A 26,724-nucleotide genomic window follows, 5' to 3' on the forward strand; every position below is an offset into this window, starting at 1 on the left:
GAACTACTACAGTGATGTTTCCTTTGCCAGCTGGTAGAATAGTGATACTTTCGTCTTCTCTTAATGCTTTAAGTGCGATTCATTCGGCTTTACTAATGTTTGATCTGGGCATGACGGCTCTTTCCAGGACCACACTGGCTTGTTTGGTTGGTGTGGCTGGTTATTATTTAAAGTATCTATTGAAATTCCTTTACGGGAAGGAAATGCTTCGTAGTATGCACTCTCTACAAGAACTACGAAGCAAGAAGGCACGTCTTTTATGCAACTTAACCTCCTCTTGAGATGCAGAGACAATGGAGTGTCACCAATCTTTACCAGACTACGCTTCCCTCTTAATTCTGCGAGAATTTCAAGAATCTTAGAACACACAAGTATGGCACTTGTAAGAGAACGCATATATTTTATCCGTCAGCAACTGGACCGTACGGACCGACTTTTTCTAAGAACTCACATGGAACTAGCCGGCTGTCTCTCACCAATAGATTGGGAATTGGCCGACCTATCTTCAGCAGCGTTGGCCGATATCTCACGAACCAACGACTACAAAACAAATTAAGAAATTCAATCGAATAAAACCTGCCACACCAACCCAACACGGAATCGAAACAGAGAAAGTGGTCGTAAACCCCAATAATGCACCTTTGGATGAAACAACTACCAGCTTTCTAAAGAAAGGGCGGAATTCTGCCATCACGCCGAAGAAAATTGCTGCTATAGATATCATGGCCAGCATACAACAAGCAGTTAGCAATCTTCCCAACGATACAGAAGAAGAAATACGCCAAGAAGCCAGCGTGGTCCTGAAAAGAGCCGTCATGCCAAGGTCAAACATTAGCAAAGCCGAATGGATCGCACTTAAAGCATTAAGAGAAGACGCAAGTATCGCTCTTCTACCAGCAGACAAAGGAAACATCACTGTAGTGCTTCCCACAGATGTCTATCAAGAGAAGATTTCACAGTTACTTCAAGATCCAGCATATACCACCTTGTCACGAGATCCAACACCTGCTGTAGAAAGAAGAACAGCTTCACTGCTAAAAAATCGGAACTGGACGAAGATACACGCAAACAACTTAAACCACACTGCGGCATACCTCCGAGACTATATGGCATACCAAAAATACATAAGGCAGGGATACCACTGAGATCAATTGTTAGTGCAATAGAAAGCCCAACCTACTCTTTGGGCAAGGATCTTACAACATTACTCCAACCACACGTGGGTAATTGTCAACACCATGTGAAAAACTCAAGAGAGGTTATAAAAAGCCTGAAGACGATGAAGATCTCTTCCAATGATCTTATGGTTAGTTTCGACGTGGTATCTTTATTTAACAGAGTTCCGATCAGGGACACAATACTGATTCTTAGGAAACACTTCCAGCCTGAGATATAGGATCTCTTTCAACATGTTCTCACTTCAATCTTCTTCCTATATCGTGGTCAGTATTATGAACAAACAGACGGCGTCGCCATGGGTTCTCCACTCTCACCTGCAGTAATCAATTTTTATATGGAGCACTTTGAACATGAAGCACTGAAGAAAGTACCACTTGCACCTACACATTTTTATAGATATGTTGATGGAACCTTCACCATCTGGCCACATGGATGAAATTCCTTACAGAAATTCCTGCAGCATCTCAATAACTAGCATCCGAAAATTAAATTCACGATGGAAGTAGAACAAGAAGAACGTGTACCATTTCTTGACATCATGATATGCAGAAGATCGGACAGCAGCCTAGGCCATAGTGTATACAGAAAACCGACACATACATATTTATATCTAAACGCAAACAGTTTCCATCACAAAGCTCAAAGGCTTGGAGTTCTCAACACCTTAGCACATGGAGCATTCTCCATCTCCAACAAGGATTGTTTAATAGAGTAACTTAATCACCTTCGCAGCAGCATGCTACATAATGGATACTCAATGAGAGATATAAATATGGTCCTGAAAAGGACCAGAAGGAAGGACACTGACAACAAGCACAAAAGTACAGAAGAAATTTTGAATGAAGAACGGAAAGACATAATCTGCCCCCATACACCGCGAAAACTTCTGGAAACTCAGCAGACTATTTGCCAGGTACAACACTAGGACAATACACGAACCTCCAGCAAAAACAAGAAACTCAATACGATCAACCAAAGACGACATAAGCCTCCGAACTCCTGGAGTTTACCATATTCCATGTGAATGTATTAAGTCATGTATTGGACAAACATGACGAACCAGTGAAGCCAGATGCATATAACACGACAGTTACATCAGACAAAACCAACCAGAAAAATCCGGATTGGCTGAACATACCATCAAACAGCAACATAAGATTTTGTTCACAGATACCGAAATAATAGCAGAATGCTCAACTGTTCGGGACAGGAGGATAAAAAAGCTGTTGCAATCCAACTCAGTAAAACATGGCCAGCTATCATATCCCGCCATTTCAAGCACCAATTAGAAGCCGGAATTCCAACCACCAATCAGAAAAGTCCAATCATGCATAAATGTGTATATATATTCCATACACTCTAGTGCATCATCATATTCGCGTGAAAATGAGGACGATGTCTGTTATCAAAACGTCGCACAATATAACGTTATCTACCTGGCTGCTAGCCCGTGATGACCTGTTCAAAATACGTCGCCAGGAAAGCTTCAATAGATACTTAAAAATAAACTCATATGAAATTATTCAGGATTATAAATGTAGGTTTAGGCGAACACGATCAACAATTAACCAAATATTTACCATTCGACAAATACTCGAAATTCAAGTGGAATATAATATCCCGATAAATCAACTATTTGTTGATTCCAGAAAGAGAAACGACTAAGGTGTGAAACATTGTCCAACAATCTAAGCTAATTTTTGTGTACTGATAATGCTAGTTAGATTAATTAAGATATATAGAGATGAATCCGAGTTGGAAAATTATTGTCCACTAGCTTTACCTTGAAGATTGGCCTTAAATAAGAAGGGACATGGTCAAAATTACTAACCAACTTGGTTTCGGATTACGGTGGTTCAACGAATGAAAGAACGGAACCACGCTCTACAGTTGAATGGTACTCATCAGGCTATAGATTATGCTGATAGCGTTAATGTAATAAGAGATCATAGGAAAACAACAGAAAGAAATACAGAAGTATGAATAAAAGCTTGCAGTGAAATTGATTTACTAGTAAGAGCAGAGAAAACTTAAAACATGGTGGTTCACAATCATTGTAAAGCTGAAAATTATAGAAGTTTTAAAATATCAAATACTGTCTACGAGAAAGTGAACACATTCATATATCTAGGACCAATATTAACAGACCATAATATATTCACAAGGAAATTAAATGTACACTAACTGAGGAAATTCATGCTATTATTCAGTTCCAAATCTTTTGTAGTCGCTAATTCTTTGGAGAAATTTGAAGCTTAAAATATATAAAACGATAATTATCCATGTTATTCAATAGGGTTAAGAATATAGCTGCTCGCTCTGATAGAAGAACATAGCAGACTGAAAGCATTGAGAACTAGATCCTGATGGCAAAAATACGGATCCAAGAGAAAAGAGAATCAAAATTGGCATTGCATAATTTATACCGTTTAACAAACATTGTTACTGTCATCAAGTCTAGGAGACTCAGAAAGGCAGTCATGTAACCAGAATGGTAGAACGGTGAAACGCTTCAAAGGTTTAAATGGAAATGGATTCAGAAGACGACCTGCAGATGGGAGGACAGTATTATGATGGATCTCTCAGAAGTAGGAACACAAAATAGAAACTGAATAGAGTTGAGTAAGGTCAGAAGTGAGTAGGGAGCACAGTATTGTACCATTGTACTCCATAGGCAATGCAGTTAGTTGGTTTGTTAGTTAATACAATTTATCATATCTTAACCTAAAAAGATTCACTTTTAAGATAGCAGGAAAAGAGAATAATAATTGCAATACAGTTTTATAAACACACTCAAGTAATTGAAATAATGATAGTTCAAATATAATAATATAATTATTATTGGTTGGGATTCTTCTTCAATCTGAATTTTATTATGTATCTTTTATGTTTTTTTTTAAATATACATCACCGCAACTTCTGTGTTTAATCCACGTCACATTCCAAAAAAATGTCATTGACAAAAACGTAAATAGAATGACGAAACCGAGCGAAGATAGCAGATCAAAATCGGTAAGATTGGGACACTAGACAGAAAAATTGTGATGATAGTAAGGTGACTAAATTTGTAAATCAATTCTAAAGATAATCAATAAACGCGAAGATATTTATTAGTAATTGAATTTAATGTGAGAAATATATTAGTAAACACTGAAGAAATCCAGAATTGGAACATACTACTGTTTTCCTGTTGAACGTTGATCGCATGGGGTAATCCCGAAGGAAAGCTAAATGAGAGCAATTCGAAAATTTCAGGGCATTGAAAGTGAAGCGAAAGAACTAATACATACATTTAACAACATATTTGTCAGATTATGTGTGTGTTTCTATGTTTGTGTTGAACAGTTACATTATCCCATTTAAAGGCATTTGTTATGATTTATTTCTTCAATTTGTTGTGCTTTTATTACATCTAGAAACTGTACTTTCTCAGATTCATTTAAAAATAAAGTAAAATGTCCCCAATTATAAATGTATATAAATATTAAGAAATTAAAAAAAATTTTATTTGATGGTACCAAGTACGGATTCTGAACATTGATTAGTTAACAAAGTTTTCCTAACAAGGAACATAAATAGTGTTCTAAGCTATATCTAGGGTGCTGAATTTGAAAATAAAATCAATTTTTGTTCCTCGCTCAATTTTCTTATAAAATGCTATCCGTTCTTATTGAAATCCTTCAAAATCGGCAAAAGCGTAGGATATGGTTTATTCTGTTGTTTGAAATAAATTGAGGGAAACTGAGATAAAATTTAGAAAAATACAAGGAATTCCGATATATGCCCATGAGGTCAAGGAACATGATATACGAAACAGGGGTGCAGATCCTCCCTTGTGATTTGAGGAGCTCTCCCTAAAATTCATAAATCTGCGTCCAAATATTCCACTCTCCCAGCTTGCCCTGGTACAAGTGTCCAGCAATGATCGTGAAGCCTGTGGCAAAACTTCACTTGCATTCACTGAACCATCTTTGAAAGTCCCTCACACTTGCTTATCGATTAAAAATGCACTTGGTTTGTGACAGTCATCAAAATAAATATATTTGCCTCGTCCTAGTGTTACAACAAACGTCCACTTTTCACCAGCCAGGAAACGATCACACAGGTTTCGACACTTGATATGACGTTCCTGGAAGTGTTTGGGGAAGAGCTTATGAGCACGAACTTTCCGTCGCATTAGTAACCTCGGATTGCAGAGAATGATGATATGCACTATCTGCAGTGATGTCTGAAGCCGGTTCGCGGTACTGCTCTGTGTGGGTGAATTCTCCCTGGTGACCACAGCCCCAAATTCTAGCTTGTTTGCGGCTAGTGGCGGCGGGGACCTGTTTCTGCACCAGAGGAATCATCCTACGCGTCGCCTTACCTGCGCCTTTCAACACCCGTGATATGCTACTTTGGTAATTTGCTAATAGCATCATAACTGTAGTTCACGTCGGAAAAGACAGGTATGTAGACTTCTCACCAGCACTTATTTTCGGCAGCATTTGTCCCAATATACACTTACCAAACCTGTTATGCACAGTTGATAGTCCAAACAGACAACACAACTGTCAGCTTTCTTTTCTTCCCGCTTGGTGATGCTTCAAAATGTGTGTTATTTAGTCACTATAGATCGGAAACAACCTTCGTATTATGCGAAGTTTACTCAAAGCATGTTCTGCAGAACAACTAGTCCACTGGAAGTGTTGCCAGAATGTAATACAACACAAAGAGGCTAGGGAAAGATGAAAGCTGGGAAAAAATATGGGTGGTTTGACTAAAAATTTCTACAGCCAATGATTGACAGCTCCTCTAAGTTTTTCTTTATCTTCCGCTGTAGTTGATGTCCGGTTATCCTCAAAGTTTCCGTGTCTTTTATTGTTTTCTTTACTACCAAAATCGTAAAATCTATGTGAGGTGAACGATATATACAATGCACATGGACAAATATTTTCTACAAGTGTTTTCATACCATTATTCTTCTTTCGCATGTTTCCGGAGCATCATAGCTTTGGCCAACAATTGATTCCAATTACTCCCTAGCATCATGTAACGTTTTGCACATAACACGAAAATATTGTTTTACTGCAGAAAACCAAGATGTAAAAGCACCAATCACTCGCTCTACAGGCTTAAGCGATTCTGGACTTTTCCACATATTTTGTTTATTTTTTTTTTTTTTAGATGTAGAGTATACTAACAACAGTAGCTACTACTTTGCAGTGCCCTTTGTCTTATATGACGGTTGTAATCAGACAAATGTCAGAATAAGACCGGCCCTTGAATGATACATATAACACAAGACCACAGCTAAAAATAATTCATCCGTTTTCCACGTCGGATCTAACCATAACCACATTGAAAATCGTAGAATAGTTACCGCACTAATTAGTTCTGAAAATTAGTGCTTTCAATCCTTCATTCTCCAGTTGCAAAACACAAGGGTTTCCTTCAATAAGAACGGTCCTCGCCTGTCTACTGAATTATAATTTCTCCCTGCAAAAGGAATGCTCTTTTCCAGTGCTGTCTTTCTAAATTAAAGCCAACTAAAACTCCAAGAAGAAAATATTAATATTTTATATCAGAATATAAGAACACTTTGTTCAAAACTTGCAGACATTTCACCCAAAAGCTTGATGAATGAAATAAAAGAACGTTGATGTTTTCCCTGCTCTTCCATTCATTAATTCAGCATACAAAATTATTATGTTTTATGTGACGAGAAATAATCCATCATGTCCATAACATTGGAAGGAAGATGTCACCTCCATTTCCCTCGGTTTCAACGCCCATGCTCCCGTTCTCTGGTTGTGCTACTAGCCCCCTGAAACACACCTTATCATTGCTTGCGTGAGAAGGAAACCATCATCAGACACAGATTACATAGTATATAAGGAAGAAGCGTGGCGGCGACGAAGGTCACTTGCCCCCCTAACTTTTGTTGTCCCTTTATAATTAATTATAGTTTCTGATGTTAGCCATATGCAACTTTCCCATTTCCAGTTTTCAGAACGAATCGCCACTACTGAGCATGATTCAAGGAATGAAATATCGGAAGAAAGAGGTACCTACCATCTTATCAAAGATCCTTGCAGGATAAATTTTATATGGGTCCTTACGGAGAGAGGAAGGTAAAAGAGGGAGGGAGCGGAATAAAAGCCCAACTTCTTCTTTAAATGGATATTGCTGGCTCCGTCTATAACTTCCCTCTAAAAGAAACACTACCCCCTTTCCCGTGCAGTATTTATCGTCAGTAAATAGTCTGGAAGCGCTCTGAGGAGGGTATACTTGAAAGTGGGGCAAGTGGGCACAGTGAACACGAGTAACTAATTTGACGCGATTTTGATATAGAATTATAATTGCGGCAGGCGAAAATTTGGTGGAAGAGCAATTTACACCCCCAAAATTGAGCTGACAAGCAGCTCCTCAACTTAGTATTCCACATGCACCGTTGATATGAAATGAATTACATTTGGAGACATTGCTTAGGCGCATATTCAATCGCATAGAATTGCTTTCTGACTCTTGACACCTGTGTCACAGCATTCTGAGTTCTGATAGCGTAGGAAGTGGTTGCATTTTGTTATAGCTTAGTGAAGTTTAATTGTTTTGAACATTAAGAAGATGAAAATGCCTCGTACCTCTATCAATAGTGAAAATTCGTTTGGATATATCTGTGGAGAGGTGACTTCAAATCGAAAAATAACAATTGACCCCGCTTGTAAAGAAGTGCTACGAACTATATTTCGGGTGTAAAGTTGGCGACCAAGACAAGGAATCGGACCACCACATATGCTGCTTGCCATTTATTACACTCCTGACAGGCTGACAAAAGGTTCAGGATATATGCTGTTTGCTGTTCCAATTATTTGTGGGAACCGACAGACCACACAACAGAGTGTTATTTTTGTAAGGCAAAAGTAGCTGTAATCACGACGAAAACAAAGAAGAGTGTGTAATTCCCGAATTTACTATCTTATCTGAGACCTGTAAGCCACAGTAATTAAGTACCGGTACGAGTGCCTCGAGAAAAAGTGATAGAGGGGTGACCAATCTGGTAACGAGTATGAAGAATGTTCAGAAGAAGGAATCCACTCATGTCGACCTGAGTTTAGAATTTCTGAGTTGAGTAATCATTCGAGACAGGAACTAATAATCTTAATGATCTTATGTACCCCTGAAAAACGGTGTCGCGCAGCTTATTTACTTTTAGTATATAAGATCACCAATGGTAAAGTTGATTCTGAATTATTAATGTCGCAGATTATCTTTGTGTTCCTCATCGGCGAACTCTCTATCTCTAAATTTACTTACGTATTCCTGGGTTATCAATTGTTAAACGCTTCTTGTTTTACAGACTAGCGCAAGATTATAACACAATTTCAACACATTTCAACATAATAACTACTGAACGAAACTTTATAAATCAACTGAGTAGAATATTGCAAAATTAAGACGTTTACTTTCTATTATGTATATTTGTATTTTTTTATTTTCGTTTTTGTGATTTCAATGTTATGTTCAGTCTCTGCCAAACGGCATAGTGCTTTATTGAAACTTAGTGAATAAATAAAGAAAAAACAATACATAAATAAATTTCGTTTTACTTTCCTTAGTCAATCATTGCATTAATTTCTCTTCATTACTGTTTCTTTAACCTAGCCGACATCACCATGGAACGTAAAACTTAGCCTAAATATAGAGACAAAAACATTAATCCTCTATCAGAAATACATTATATTCGTAGCAAAAATGTATGAATTACTATGTGTAATTCCGAGGTTTAATAACCCAGTTTCAAAAGGAGAGAAGTCTCTGAGTTTTAACTAGCATAATCATCCTCTATATGTAGTAGTAACGCCTATAGACTCACCTGTTAGGATTGAATTCTTCTGTCCCATTTCCTGTAAAAAGTATTCCATCATGCCTCGCAAGTTCTCATCGTTGTAAGTTCGTTTGTGATTTTCAAACACATTCTGCAATAGGAAATTAATACATTGCTTTAGTTACACTCAAACGTTTTTACCAGAGATAATAATAATAATAATAATAATAATAATAATAATAATAATAATGATAAAAATAATCAGTAGTAGTACTTGTAGTAGCAGTAGTAGTAGTAGTGTGATGTATATACCATGTGATCTGAATCAGCTCCTGCATCAGGAAATGATTGGGAATATGTTGCATGTAAGAATTGTTTTAAAATTCCTCAAATTAACCACCACTTCATCCACAGAACGTGTATTCCTAATGTGGTGGAGATGATCTTTTATGCCTTTCTCCATCGAAGAGAAAGCATTACTTTAGGTAATCAGACTCTTGAATAGCATATTGGTCCACAATTATCCAGGAATGGCTAAGTGGCACAATGTCCTTACTCAAATTGCCAAAACTAAGTCAAATGGATTTCCATAATTTGTTACATAATTTAATAAATGCACAAGTTGTTTATAACTACAAAGAAAGACGTATTTTGTTTATGTAAAAACAATTTAAATTATTTAACTTTACCTTGATGTATTCACCGAAGAATTTATTTATTTTTATTTGGTTAGTGTAATTTGTATATCCTGGTAGAATATGCCGAAGCAATGGAAATGCATTAAGTATTAGTCCTGATTTCATTGTAACTGATTCCAATTCTTCGAGTAGATGGATCATTTTAAGTAATATTGGATCACTATAACTGAAGGTATGTCCTGCTATAAATCTCCATAGACAATTGATAACAGGTGCGTGGAATGTATGATCTATTGCAACTCCTTTCGATCCGGATTCTATACTACTCTGTTGTAACATTCTTATTAAACGTGATCCTTCGTCCGCAACTATAGATTCCGTGATATCCTTTCCAAATCCTAGTGTTCGTAATATTTTTAAGCTAAAACGTCTATGTTCCAGCCATACTTGTCCATTTTGAAATATCAAACCTGAAATAAAGACAGCAAATTTTACAATACAATATCTTTCGGAATGTCTTATAGAGATAAATTTAGTTTTCTAAAAACGTTTCAATTAATGATATCGTCTTATTAAATTGTTGCCCAAGAAGTGAACATCACTTATGCTCATTATAGTTTGAACTTGTACAAATTGTTTTATATTTATAATATCCACATTTCAATAAAATTTAGTTAAGTTTACTGTAGCAATAAAATGTCGAAAATTACATCAGATGTCTTAATAACTATTTTTTCTGTGATGTCTTACTTATACTAGTGTGTTATAAAGAATATGTCGTTCGATCTTAATAAAGGAAATAATGGAGAAAAACGTATGCAAGTACCTTTCATCTGGGTATCGTTTCAACCCCACTTAAGACGATTATTTAAAAAGTTCTGTTTCGTAAGTGCCTACAACAGTATATGTCTTACATAATTTTCCTTTAAAAATTATTCAAACAAATAGTGATATACATCAAGAGAAAATAACGTCCCTGTTAAATATTGCGAACAATACAATAATACATTCTACATTTTCGCTGGATTCTGTAGTGAAAATTTTTGTTTGTTTTATCAAAACGGGATTAAATAATAAATGAAATCAATGGAGGCACTGGCATGATAATCAAATTAAAAGTAAAAATGTATTGTAAAAATATCAGAATTGTTTCAAGTTAGATACATGTTGTACATAGATTGAATTTGTGTATACTGCATGATGATCTTGACATTTTAATCTTCTTTCCCAACAAGAGTAAATTATCCAGCTGATGATTCTGGCTTTACATAGAGTGGAATTTTTTTTATTGTTTTTTTATCCGGGAGAAAATGAAATAATTTTGAAACAATTGTTCTGCGTCAGTGATGAAACATGTCGTTGATATGTGTGTGTTAACTGTAGAAATAAATGAAGACCAAATTAAATGATGATGATGGTTTTATATACATGTAACGCTCATTACCATACAAAATATTTCAAAAGAATAATTTGACCCGATGAATTGTATATCACTCTTACCTTAAAATTACTGTTAAAATTTTCGTGCTACTAATTTATATCTTAAGAATGACATGACGACCATGTCTTGGAATGTAGTGAAAATTTGCTATATCTAAAAAAATATATCGCAAAACTATGCTATCTTCAGTGTCTTGTTCTGCAGATTTTTATATAGATCCATGCTAGAGAGGTTGAAAAAACATATACCTACTAAATTGGCAACTTCGGTTCGATCCCAAGTAAGAATAGGTGGTCTCTCTTCTTCCCTTGTTCCATTGCAGTTTTCTTTATAATTTTCTCCAGCTTCTTCGCAATCAATAATTTCGAACATATGATACGATACAGGGCCTTAAAAGTGATGCTAGCAACATCAAATTCATCGTTATTGAAACCAAGAATGTGTCGAACCTTTACGTCCACATTTAGCTTCTGCGCCATGATTAAGAAAGAAGACGACTGGAATAAACTGTTTCTAAAAATTTCCTCATATACATTTCGGTTAGATTTTATATAGAGAACGTAAAGATGTTCCTTTTTCACTATATGTTTAGGCAACATCCAATGCTATTTGTTGGTTCCTAAACAGATGCTCAAAAAACTCTGGTAAGGCTCCTGAACGAGTTAAGTTACTTAAAACTTTCAGCTTCTCATTTTGTTATTCTAGGGATTGTGAAAAGTTACATACAGTATTTACACTTTGGGTATTTTGGTGAATTTCATGAAAGAGTTTCACTACCTACCATCAATAATAAATACCGCACAAACTTTGAACATAGAGCTAATTATACACTACACGCAAACTTTATTCTGAACACTTGAAAAAAAACTGAAGAACTTTCATCACGTTTCTCTTCATTGTAAATAATACATTATTCTAAATATACGAATAAAATGAATTATACAAGAACATATTATTCTAAACATATACGAAAAGTAAACTTTGGATAAGTATCTTCCAATTATAAAAATAAGTATTTTCCTTAACAGGAGCAAAATGTTTAAAAATGTAAAGTGAGTGTAAAGTTTATAACTTTAAACGATTTTCTAGTAATATAAGCACAGGTTATTTTAAACATATAAAAATAAAAAAAAACGTACTAACCACTATTATCTTTATACATATACTTAACCACTGGAAACATGGCTCTTCCTTCTGTTTTCCTATTTGTAAGGATCTCATGAACGAACTCCTTTCTGGAGACAACTATTTGACTGAGACCAAATTGGTTAATCATAAATTCTGAACCATATTTACTGCACACATAATTGAATACTTTAATCCAAGAACGAAATTTTACTCGAAGGTAAAATAAGTAGTAAAAGTTCCCCAGAAACGGAAGTGCCATTGGTGCTGTAAATTCAAAACAAATATGCAATTTGAATTAATATCATGATTATAAATTATAACAAATTAATTAACACGACAAACTTTAAATTGCAATGAGTAATTATACTATTACTAATATTAATAAGTATGCTGTGACGGATAGCATACATGTATCTTAAAAACTGAATTATAGATGACAGATCAGTAAACGACACTGAAGAATTTCTTCAGCTCTTGAAACGCTGTGGCCTAGAGTATTAGGACCCGCGTTATATCTAGCCGAGTCAGCAAAAATGTTTGTGACGTCATAGGTCAAAGGTCAATGAAGTTGGCCCAAGGTCAATGACCTTGGGGTACTTAGAAACACCCACTCTTTAATTTTTGGCAGGGGTACCTTGGCCCAACCCCTAAATTTTGGCAGGGGTACATAGGACCACCTCCTTAAATATTGGAAATTGCCCAATTTTTACATTTGGTATCATAGTATAGGAGCTTAATAAAAATCACTATAAATTTGGTGGTACACCTCGTTCCCTTTTAGGGGTACAAAATTGCCAAAATATAAAAACGTTAGCAACACGTTGTACCACGTGTTTGGTTTTTGACCTAATTTATCGCCTTGGATGAGGTTTAATTACTTTATGTGGTTATATGCTCATGTATAGGGATCCATTACGTATCATAAGACATGGGTATATTGATGCACCCCTTTAAATTTTTGGGAGCAGTACCTTGGCCCACCCCTTAAATTTTCGAACTTCTCCAATTTTAACATTAGAGGTCGTGTACTATAATACTAAATGTTATAATTGGAGAATTGGAAAATTTAAGGGTTGGGCCATTCTACTCCTCTAAAAAATTTAAAGGGGTTCATCAATATATTAATGTCTTTTGATACGTAATGGACCCCTCTACATGACAATATAACCATATAAGGTAATAGGACCTCATCAAAGAGGATGAAGTGGACAAAAACCAAGCAGGTGGTACAACGTATTGGTTACCTTTATAGATTTGGCAACTTTGTACCCCTAAAAGGGAACGAGGTGGACCACCAAAATTTATAGTGGTCTATATTAAGGTCCTATACTATGATACCAAATGTTTAAATTGGACAATTTCTAAAATTTAAGGGGTGGGCCAAGGTAAACTTCCCAAATTTTTAAAAGGGTTCATCAATATACACATGTCTTATAAAAGGAAATGTACCCCTGTAAACGCCCATATAACTATATAAGGTAATAACGCCTCAGCAAATGGGATATATTAAGTCAAAAACCCCGAAATTTGACTTTTTGTCAATTTTTTACCCATGAAAGAGAACGAGGTGGATCCCCCAATACTAACAGCGGTACATAGCCTGGTCTAAGATACCATACCCAATTTTTAGATTTGTCAATTTCCAAAATTTAAGGGGTGGTCCTATGTGCCCCTGCCAAAATTTAGGGAGTTGGCCAAGGTACCCCTGCCAAAATCTAGAAGGGGTGGTCCAAAGTACCCCTAAGTCATTGACCCTGGCCCAAGATCATTGACCTTTGACCTATGTCATCATAAACATTTTTGCTGATTCGACTAGATATAACGCGGGGTCTATTACTCCTAGTATATGGTTTAAACTTTAATGATCTTTAGTCTGAATATCTGATTTTAATTTGGACCTTGTACCCTTTTAGATATGTGTTATCAACTGTTATATTCAAGTATATTTACATGTAGGAATAACATCAAAGATGCTTTACTCATTGGAAAAGTGCCCAGATTTGCTTCGAAGTCGAGAAAAGGCTAAATAAAAGAGAGGAAAGCCACTACATGTTCCCCCATTATGAAAAAAATAATTTTATCTGCGTCACTCATATAAAAAGGCAAAGACCTGTAATGTCTGCAAATATTCTTGTATGCAATTTAATGTCTGCTAGTATGTAATGTGTTTTGATACTAGTCGTAGTGAAAATTAGTAACCGAATAACAATTCTTCCTACAGAAAAAAAGAATTCCAACTATTGTTGGTTACGAGCGATCGCTACAAAAGTTCATTTCCTTTCGATTTCTCGAAAATTGAGCAAATGAATTGACTCTCAATGTTATTAAGCCATTATGTTGAAATGGATGTGATCTATTCACTGACCTTTAGGCCTGGCCTGGGAAGGTTCCCATGGGAGCTAAACTGGCCGTAAACCGGCCTAAGCTAGTATCTTGCTATGTTAGAATAAGGAAGTATACTCTTGGACAGCTATCAGCTATAGAAACAAGATGAAGCATGCCTTTTTCGTGTTCTTGTCCTGTATTGACTAGTTATTTGAATCCCCAGCCCAGCCCCTTCCGCGGAGAGCATAAGCAGAACGTATGTGTTTGTTTATATAATACCGTTAGCAACTGTTGCAAGTGAAGAAACCTCAAATTCAAGATGGCATCGCCAATGAATTTATTAGATAAGCTTAATGTGCCATGAATGGTCCCCTTTACAAAAATGCGTGATTTAGAGATTGGCGTACCATTTCGTATTGTAAACCGTGAGATAATTACCACAATATATGGTAGGAAGGCATGTGTAACATTTGAAGGAGGCGAAAAAGATATTTTACCAGGACGCTCTACTGAAAAAGTGGAAGCAGATAATTGTGCATTATTAACGTATTTAGAAAGTGGAAATGTATGTTTAACATATAAAGGAATGAAGATTAATGTATCTGTACGTAACATGCACGATATTGAATTTACTGAGTTGATATATTCATCGTAAGTGTATGGTTGGATGTGGAAACAAGATGAAACATGAATTTCCCCCTCGCCCTTTTCTTCATGCATGCGCAGTCATCACTATGCATAGTGTCGTTATTCTGTGCTGATCAGCTACTGGAGGAACATGTCTTTGAGTGCTTGTGCGTCAACTATGGATACCGAGAAAGAGTACCTGCTAAATGTGGAATATGGACTTAATTTAATGAAAACCAAAATAATTTGTATTACACTGTGTAGTGATACATTTGAGCCAGTGACTCGTGTTGGTAAATGACTTGTGTTTGAAGTGGAGTTAAATTTGACAGAGTCGGAGAAGCTTCTACATTTGACCCCGTTTGTTATGGACTATTTAAACTCTCAAGTGGAAATTACATTTATAAAATATCTTGGCCGAAAAAACTAACTGGTGGTGCGAAAGCAAATGGGTGAAAAATTAGTAATGTTAGAGAAGAACGGAACACTTCATGCTCCTCGAAACAATGTGAACTTAACTTCAAGTGATTGGCTTTATTTCTTGGAAATATTAACGTGTATTGAACGTGCTGTGAAAAACAGTAAAGTTTGCAGAGTTGTGCTACGTGAATATTTTGACTTGTGTACAGATACTATTCGCAAACATGTACAATTGCAGTGTCTTACATGCAGGAGACTTACCGAAATGCATACATGTGTAGACGAACAGAGTATTATTAACGGTATGATCATTAGTTTTCCAAGTTTTTCTCTTAGTAAGAACAGTGATGTGACCATTGACGGTGAAAGATTAAAATCGGAAGTGAAAGTATTTTCCAAACAAAAATTCATAGATTCAATTACGACTGATTTATTTGATAGTGTGCATACACAGCCATGGTGGGGGAAACCGATACTCAACCTTCGGAGGGTACCAGCGAAGTGGACGTCTTTTCATAAGGAAGAAAATTGATTTATACTGAACAGAGTAGTTATAAATTCAAAAATAAAAATATAGTGAAAGTGAAATGTTTTATTTATGTTTTGTGCTCGTTTCATACACTTCAATATGATATTACTTTTTATTAGTGTACTAACTTTTTTGATAAGAAAATTCTAACATTTTTACCTGTATACTATACGTGTTATGTATAATAATAATAATGAATTCAAATACTTGAAATATTATTAAATAGAAGCTAGTATTTGAAATTATTATTATCAACATTATTATTATTATTATTATTATTATTATTGCTACTACTATTATTATTATTATTATTATTATTATTATTATTATTATTATTATTATTATGCAACTCTGTCTTAAATATGATAGAAGTAGTTTATTTTGAAGAAAGAAACTTTAAAATTATTAATATTAAATTTCAAAAACAAACTCCTATCATCATCATAATATTGAATTCACTTCTTTTAATTTATGAAAGAATAACTGATTAATTATTGAATTCATTATTATTATTATTACTTAGTTATATGATTACATCATTGAATTAAAAAAATCAGTGGTAGATTATTTTTTAAAAACATAATATGAAATACTTCAATTCAATGAGTTTAAAAACATGTTTTTTGATATATTTATCAAATTACATAATTGATCATAAAACATTTATGTATTAGGAAATGGAGAAAATAAGAAAACAACAATTGTTTTCAAAGAGAAAAAAGATTAATACAAAGTATTTATTGATGAAGATAATATTTACACAAGAAAAACGAAGTTAAGTATAGTACATCTTTTTTTAGAAAAAGAGATTTCATCGGTTATTCTCTTCTTCTTCATATTCATTGTGCAAATGGTTTTTAAAAGTCACTATTTTACACAACACACACAGTTCTTTATTATGTTTTTGGGCGAGTTGCTGATGACTCCACAGACGACATATATGTCGATGCTGCTGCTGTTGCTGCCGGTGATGACGATGGAACGTAGACAGAAGTCATACTCTACAACGGTGCTACCCATACACACACTGACGATCCTTTACTCTCTGAAATGAAAAAATGAAAACATAACTTAAAATTTATTTTATCTATAATCATTAACAAATAAAGCAACAAATGATAATATTTGTACAAAACACGTTATAATAGTAAAGAAGGAAGAACGAGTACCTGCAGTAATACAAAGAATTTAAGGTTTATTTTATCTATAATACAAAGTATCCAAAACAAACGAAGAAGAAGAAGGAATAACATTCATAACAATAATAATAATGAAAACACGATAATATGTATACAAGAGAAATGATTACCTGTAATAGAAAACACATCAATCGACGGTCATTTTTCTCTGGAGTTGTTGAGAAGATATGAACATCATATAAGTAATTTCTTCTAACTTTAAAGCAAAGGAATAGGTATGAATAATGTCCACATTGAGACGATTTCATACTTTGAATTCGTTTATTGTTAACTGTATAAGAAAGTGAATTTCTGCGTACAAAATTAACATTTTGCATTATATATGGAGAAAATCCAAATGTATAGAAGTAGTGGGCACATCCAGCAGTATTAATATATACGAAAATCCAATGGGTACCGATTTTATTAGTGCGATCTGTATTTATGATGATAGCTGCAGGTAGTGGAACATGCATTGCTAACTCATTTGCCGCATATATCCTATGAAATGATTGTGAAATAAAGAATTTGTTTGAAGTGCGTGCAAAAAATCTAGTGTAGAGAAGAACATGTATAAAAATGTAGATATGTACTTATATGTTACGGTATCTAATAACAATAATAATAATAATAATAATAATAATAATAATAATAATAATAATAATAATAATAATAATAATAATAATAATAATAATGTACTTTTAAAAATCCGTGATGATGTTCCTCTGATGATCCCCTTCTAAGAGAGACTGGAACTCGCAATATGTGATGCATGAGACAGGTGCTGGTAGAGGATTCTTAAAATGAACCTTCAGGCGAACACAGCCGTGGAGTATTAGGTTCCAATGCTGCACAGCGCTGGCATCTGCATCTTGAGTAATGTCGAAAACAAAAATAGGTAGTCCTTGATGAAAGGCAAGGCAAGGAATATTGTTGCCATGATTGGAAATGTGAATACCTGATCCACAGAATAAGGTATGATATGAAGAAACATAGAGGTTGTTTACGTAATTTGGTTGTAAAGGGTTTCAAAGGTGCAGGTTTTCCATCAATGTATAATGAGAAGAAATTGATGTCAACATTTTTGAAATGAAATGAATTTGAAGTTATCGTTCCTTTATAGGCATCATTTTGAGTAAACGCTACAATCACTCGAGTTGGTAATACTCTCATGAATAAATTATCAATTGTTTTTGATTGAAGATCCTTTGGAATGACGAATGACTTCGTTTGTACCCTTGTGAGAGGATATTTGGCTGTTATTGATTGTACAAGCTTTATATGTGGTAGTTTTGTTGTAGGATTAACAATAATCTTTTTAATATGTAAAGCAGCGTCTAAAATATTTACTTTAGCCTCAACAGACGAATCACTTGCTGGAATTAACTTGATGCGTAATTCTACTCCTTGGATTAAAAATGTATCCTTATTAAAAATATCACAATGAAGATGTCCACGCATGTCGAATATTGCACTGTTTTTTTTTTTTTGTTAATTCATAACGTTGTTCAAATCCTCTATTACCACTAGATGTTCCACCCATATGTCCAGCAGTATCTTGAAACCAGAATACACATTCAAGATGAGTATTTTTATCAGAATCATCATAATTTAACAGTTTTTCGATGTATGATCGATATGGGTGATTATAAGACGGAAATGAAATCAGTTTGTTATATAAATACACTTCCACATCACTGAACATAGAATATGGAAAATCATTAATAGGAGCCACAGCTTTGTCACTTTCACCAAATGCTGATCCATCAGGTTAACGATTTGAACTTCAACTTAAAGAAGAGTAGGTCTATGTATTCATCACTTGTTCCTGGGATGACAAATTCTATAGGTGCATTATCAGCTAATGAACTGATTTGTTTATATGTATTTCACTTTTTGTCTAGTTCACTTTTTACACACTCACAGGACTGATGACGTAAGAAAGCCATGATGACGATTTAATCAAAGATTTTGTGTGATACTTTCCTCTTCTTATACTACTGTTTTTTTTGTATTCTCTCTAATGATTTTCCTCTTGTCCTTCTTTTTCATGCGCTTGATGATGTGTAATGATGGAGGGTTAAAGATGGAATGATGTGTAATTTTTCTTTACCTTCGTTGATATCCAGATCCTAGCATAGATTTCAGTTAATTTTTAGCTTTTTCTTGCAAAATGGACTTCGTTTCACCCATTCATTGAAGAAAGGAATCGTTTAAAGAATTTTTTATCAAGGATGATATCATTAATAACGTTTACTCCAGATTTTAGCAATTCCTTTCCTAATTTTTAGCTCCTTGTTTTACTAACGGCATCGCAGAACGAAATAATCCTGCAATTAAACTTCCAATACCATGTAAAACTAGATAAGGTAATTGAACATAAACGTTTCCAGTTCCAGAAAGAGCTCGTTTTTGATAATAATGTAAATATGGATTATTCATATTTGTTGATCTTGTTGCACTGGTCGAGAATGTAGCTTAATGCATACAGTTCCGAAAGTGAATCTCAGTGGGGAGACTGTACTATCTCTTATATCTATTTTGATATGTCCAAAATGCATTTTCTCTATATTAACATAATGTGGAGGATTAAAAATTTCTATAACACTACTTCCAAACGAATGATTCACAGGATTCATCGTATTTATGATACGTAATAATGGTGCTACTGTATCTCCAACCAAGACGGATTGAGTTATATTACAATATACATGCATTGTAGATGGAGGTCCTAAACGTAAACTTGGAATTATTTTGCCTTGTTGCATATCCTTTAAATCAACGTTTGGATCAAATCCCAACATCGCACTAGCACTTGGTGATAATGCAACGTCTACATGTATGTCTTTATGAGGGTGTCGTATAAAACAGGTATTACTCTCATGGTTATACGAAATATGTAAATGTGTGAATCTGTTGTATGTATTAATTATTTTTATCAATTCTTAAATGTCAGTGTAATAACGTACAGGAATTGTAACAAATTTCCATTCATACTTTTTTTCAGGTTTGTAAAAAATATTTTCTTCATTAATATTAAATATTGAATGAAGTTAATGAATCTCAACAATAACCACTTTCTTCATTTCACGGAATTCCATTCTTTGATGAAGCTTAGTAGTGAATGATGTTAATTCGTTGACAGGAAAATATTCTATAGAACTATTACTGGAAAGCGTAACGTAAAAATCTCCATCAGGTTCCATATTATTTCTCAATCTTCTTTACGGATGATACAGGTATCCAGGATTCGAAAGAAGAAGGATATAATTTCCAATTAACAAGATATTCTTTTCTTCTAACTTCTCTTCTTGTATGTATGATTTTATCTATGTAAAACGTCTTTGGTAGCGTCACAGATTGCAATTCCTCTTTATAAAATTATCCATCCAGGGGATCCTCGTTTTACTCTTCAATTTCATAAACAGATGGATCTCTTGCTAGTATCTTCTTCATTTTAAATAGTTCCTAAGATGTTTTGAGAAATCTGGATTCTTCTTCTCTATTTTATTATCATACTGATTATGCCATACTTGTTATAGGTTCTTTGAGAAACATTTGCAGGTGACATCTTAATGCTTGAATGATAACCTTCATTCTATGAATTTACAAGAAGATGAAATACATTTAAATAATGATACGTTTGATACTTTGTGAAATACTTCCACATTTTATCGTTTAGAGTTCTGTTAGAACGCTCTACAATACTAGCCTTTATATCAGGACTTTTAGTTGTAATATGTTTTATTTTGTTTTCCTCTAAATACTTCTGTATTGTTTTATTAGTAAATTCACTTCCTTTATTTGTTCGTAATGTAATTGGCTTTCTGCCTTTAAAACAATTTTTAACGCTTTTAAGACATCATTTGTACTTCTAGATTTTAATGACACAGCAAAGGCGTATCGACTGAACACATCTATTACTGTAAGAATATAACGATATCCATCATTAAATTTATGAAGAGTGTGAAGATCATTAATATCACTTTCCCACTGATCATGAATATTATTCATTTCATAGAAATCTGTTATAAAACGATTACGTACTGGTTTGTGTAACGTATATGTTGTTTGCTTGAGTAACAACTTTCTTATACAGTGTATAGGAATTTTCTTCGTTGTAGCTAACCACAATATTTTAGTAGTTGAAAACGAAGCAAGATGTGATGAGTTGTAGTAAATCTTGCTTAATTGTTTGTTTATGGTTTCCATCTTGGCCATACTGGAAGTTTACATGTACGTTTCCTTTTCCTTATAGGACAATACCTTTTCCTTTCCTTCCTCTTCTTCTTCTTCTGCTTCTTCTTCGTCGTCTTCTGCAAACGATTTCAGAGGTATTGACGGTGATGTTACTGGTCATGTTTTAGTTCGTCGTAAAATATATGACAAACGTTTTGGATTTTAAATAGTTTCTTGAGATGTGTTATTAGAAGATAAATAATTACAAAATTGTTCCCATCCAAGAGGATAAGTGTGTTTCCGTGGTCGCGACACATCAAAAACTAAATATACAATGTGAGATCCTTCTTGTTTATCACCTTTGATCCTTCTTGTTTCCTTTATTATCCCATGTGGTATTATCATCATGTTTAATTCTATGGAGTAGTATTTCAGCCTTTTTATAAAACATTTTGGGTATAGATAACATTTCTTCTTCTATTTTAGTCTTCTCTGGTTTAGTTGACGTAATCGAAAGGGTCACACGTTCTTTTTGTTTTAGTAATTAATTTAAATATTTTTGAAGAATATTGTATTGATTCAACTTTTCTTCATCACTAAGCGATGCTAAATGTAAAATCTGTGGCATTTCTTCGTCCAAACTAGATCCACGTTTCTCCAGGACTGATGTTGATGATGATTCTGGTATTTGTATACGATTAATAATTTCAGGTGGAACTAAAATCATTTTGTTTGCATATTCCATTATACTAACGGAATTGTAAACTTGATAATGCACCACTTAAAATAGGAGCTAATAATGCCGGTAGGAGTCCCAACTACTGCACTAATAAATGCTTCTTCTTCTTTTGGATGGAGTTTCTTTTCTTCACAATAGATCGAAGCGTCCTCTTGTATCGCTTTAGTCTTGCTTCCGGTGTCATTGTAAGATGTGCATTCCCTTTTAAAACATTATACCAACATTCGCAAATACTCCGAATCACTGAAGAGTTTGCTTTATCCACTATAGCTTTGCGTAATTTAGGATTTGCCTTGCTCAGCGTACGAAGAAGATCTCCTTGTTTTACTCTTGGAGACATATTGCTAGAATGAACAAACACAGTTTAAAACTAACGTTATAAACACATAATATTCTTCTATTTCGTTGGAACAATCGTGATGATAAATATCATCAGGAAAGATATTTGTTTGAAAAAGAAATTCATCTGGCAAATACTGTTTTAAATAAATTAATTAATATCCATAAACTAACTTTATTGCATCGTTGAAACTTTCTTGAAGAAATGTTGAATTCCCAAGAGTTAGTTGATAATTCATAGGTTTCATTTGTGATTTATCTCTTGGATTTTAAATAATACGAGTTAAGAACAATTCAAGCTTATATCTCTGCTCCCTTTTCCCTGACGAAATATGTTTTATGTAATAAATAGTACACTAAGATTTTTATGATGAGAACCCTTTGTAAAGAAATCAACTATATTACGGTTCACTTCACACATATGATCATCAATAATAATAAAATGATTTAGAGTTTCGGGTAAAAAGTCATTTGTTCGAGCTAATCCTTGAATAAATTGTACTTTTGTCGAAATTTCTCTGTATGTATTTTGCCATTCTGCATAATACCATTAAACATGACGAAACGATGTATAAACAATACGTGATAAATTAGACATCAATCGTATTACAAAGGAAGTTTTTCCACATCCAGTTTGTCCTGCAACTGTACATGAAAAAGGATATTTCCAGGTTGTATCCATGTTAAGATGTATAAAAATTTTCTTCTCATGCGTATATTTATAAAGGTCCGTATTCGATTTGTCTTCTTTTGTTGGAAGGAGTGTAGCCATATGGAAGAGTTTGATATGAATTTGGAATTCTACGTCGTTTTATATAATTTATCTTATAAAGTTTTGTTTCGGGTATGCTGACTATAGTATGATCTCTCTCGCAGTATGATCTCGCAGTATGATCTATTCTGCGGCAATGTTTTTCTCTTTGGTAATTTTAACTTCATTGGGACGAGATTCCTCTTTATAATCTACTATCATTTTCTTCCTTACATAAAAATTTGGATGTTTAGATGATTCATAGTTTTTGAAAAGCCCCGTATCCTGCATACTTCAAACTAATTCTTCGTACTGGGATCAATAATACGTAACCAATAGTTCTTGGGTCTAGCCGAAACGTATTCTGAAATATAGGCCTCTTTACCATATTCGAGCAACTCATTTGTTAAATCTTCAAAAAAATTCACCAGTTGGAATTGTACTTTCACCAGGTTTTTGCGTATAAATTACTGAATCAGTATCAAGATACAATAGTCTTTCTTGTAGGTGGTCGAAATACTTATACAATTTTAGTCTTGCTTGTACTGTTATCTACACGACTATGACGACGTTTAATGTTTTTAGTGAAACAGGAACTTCAACTGTGTATTGCCAATATACATATATCGTCATCATTTATTGGAAATATTTAAGGTACGTCTATATCATGAGATGTTAATTTCTGTTATATTTCCTTGGGATCATTAATGATGCTAACATGCCCCATGTTCTCACATTGACCAAATTTTCCCCAAAATGAATTTAGTATTAATTTAGCTAAACTCCTAAGTGGTGGATAATGTTTACTTTTCGTTTCATCTAGACGTATTCCTCTGTTTCATAAAATTGCTGAATGTCCATCTCCTTTAGATCATCTATGTCACACCATGATGGCGAACCAGTAGCTTTCGTTTTTGCTTTTAGGAACTTGTTTATTTACTCTGTAAATAAGCCACCACTTTATGTTTCTTCGTCATACTGAACATCATATGCGCAAATTTCATGAATATATATTTCTTTGTATCCTTTTTCTATTGTTTTTCTTATTTCATCTGCTACCCATGTACCATGTAGAACTCGGCCTTCATCGCTGTGATTACAACATGTCTGGTTTAGTTCATCACAACATGTACGACAAAGTGGAAACATCAATCTATCGTTTGATTTGTAAGGTAAAACTGGATGAAAGACAGTTTTTCGAGGAAGAATACTTAACTAATACTTCTACTTCATCAATGCTGGAAATTTGTGAATATCCAGGCAAATAGATAGTGGGATGACAAATAGGAAAATTCTTAGTTTTACTTCTATAAAAATATAAACTAATAACATCCTGGTAACAGTATTTCTTCTTCAGACTTTGTGCTTTACGATACAAACGTATGGAATTCACACGTACACCATAAAAAGAGTCAGGAGGATTCACCGGTGTTTTCTTTATGTATGGATGCTTACTAAAATACTTCTCCCTCTCTTCATTTCCTGCCATTTGTTTTTTTTTAAATTGACAGCTCCATATTTCGTGCACTTCACAGCCAAAATCTTTTATTTTTTTTAATCTTCTTTCTTGCTTCATATCGAAAATCCATAGTATCTATAGCATTGTTATATATGAGTTTATCTTTGTCATTATTGGACAAAAATAAAACCATTAGTAAAATATCCTTCATAATCCCACACATGTATTCTTCCTGTATCGGGTCTGTGCATTCACCATCTACCTTCATTGAATCAATTCGCTTTTCCTTAGTACGTGCAGCATTTGAAATTTGAATGTTTCTTGTTATTTTCCTTCCAATCTATCTATTCTACTGCTTCAATTGGTTGTACATCACTCCATCGATACCCGTTCTTTTTTATGATACCAATCGTGTTTTCCTCGATTATTCTTCGATTCAACAAGTTACATACACTAGCAATTATAATGCGTTCAAGTAAGATATTTACAATCGTTTCAAGATTCCAATATATTCATAAAGGAAATACATGCTTGGCGTAAAACTTCGACATCCTGTACACAATACTTCATGAGTTCTTCTTTCGTTTTACAGGTCTCGTTTCGATGTTCAGTATACAATTGCAGAAACGAGCGTCTTTCGTCTACTTTCATGTTATCTGCTTCATAGTACCTAAAGTCTGGAAGTGTACTTTCATATGTTTGGTTCTCACGTCGATTTTAAAATTGTGGGAAATATTCTTTGTAGGATCGAAGACCAGCGCACCACTTAATTTACTTAAGGGCATAGGAAGAAAACTTGTTACCTTGTTGAATCAATGAATGTTACCTTCTCTACTTTAAGAGATTGCAGCATTCATGATTACATCTGTAGTCCAATTCATCTTCTCAACCATGGTCTTAATGATGAAATGTGCATCATAGCTCGTAGAACTGTGTGCAATACATGTTACTGATTTAATGTTCGGACGTCGTTTTGTAGATGCTTTTAGAAAGTCTTCTATTACATTTTCTCCATCAAATATATTTTCTGTTTTCCCACAAACGATACAATCGTTTTTATGTAGTTGTCTTCATAACAACGGTAACATGCATGCTGACTAACAAAGACATTAGGTATATGCTCATATATGTTTGCGTTATCCTCTTCTGTTTTCGTATCTTGTGTACATGCAATATCGTGAAATACAATCATAGCTTTCTTCTCCATGATAATTTTGTCGTTGGGTTTGTGATTTCTTCTTTCATTCACTTTTCATGTAACATCCGTGACTACGTTATACTGTAGTATAGCAATTATTGCATTACGCTTCTCCACATAATGTAACATAAAGGTTTTTCATTTTGATAATGAATTAACTTGTTATTCTCGATTACAATCATTGCATGTAATATGTGTTTCTTTAAAGTCACATGGTGGCTTCGGATGACAACGATAACATACAGGTGTACAACGTTTCAAATGTTCATGCTTTGTGGTATATTTCTTATCACAGCTTTCGCAATAGTATCCGCAGCTAAAACATGCTGTTAACCTTTCAATGACGTTGTAATGATTATCTAAGTAAAGTAATTTAAAGATGTTCCCTCTTTATCACTTGATGGAGCTTCGAACATGACATGACTTCCTGAAAATCCCCAGATTTTATAATCCCTTAAACATTCATGAAATTTACGAATTTCAGGAATTCTACCATTATGACTGAGATCTACACCGGCAGCTTCACATAGGTCTTCTGCTTCTTCATCTATGATACATTTCTTTTGAGCTTTTGCATATCTATTATATTCAGTTGATTTCTCCCTTGTGTTTTTCAGTTCTATGTCAACAACGATTGCATAGGCTAAACATCTTGTAGATTTGTTCTTTATTGTGATAATGCCACGTTTTTCCTTTACGTATTCCTCGGTATTCATAATATGTTGTTTCAAACGACCTTGTCCATTTGGCATACGTACATGATGAAAATTCACTATACAATCTTCGT

General features: G+C 34.1%; 1 protein-coding gene across 1 annotated transcript in view; it reads right to left on the minus strand.

Annotated features, from left to right (window-relative positions):
- LOC145692176 (methyl farnesoate epoxidase-like) overlaps positions 1–26,724 on the minus strand; it is a 114,118-nt gene that overhangs the window by 62,114 nt on the left and 25,280 nt on the right. Inside the window, exons 3-5 of the mRNA XM_081767474.1 lie at positions 12,209–12,360; positions 9,676–10,094; positions 9,035–9,137 (exon numbers count right to left, since the gene is read on the minus strand). Of these exons, the coding sequence (XP_081623600.1) occupies positions 9,035–9,137; positions 9,676–10,094; positions 12,209–12,360 (674 nt within the window). The remainder of the gene's footprint in view (positions 1–9,034; positions 9,138–9,675; positions 10,095–12,208; positions 12,361–26,724) is intronic.

This window comes from Thermobia domestica, chromosome 8 (genome assembly GCF_964235325.1).
Source record: "Thermobia domestica chromosome 8, izTheDome1.hap1.1, whole genome shotgun sequence".
Lineage (NCBI taxonomy): Eukaryota > Metazoa > Arthropoda > Insecta > Zygentoma > Lepismatidae > Thermobia > Thermobia domestica.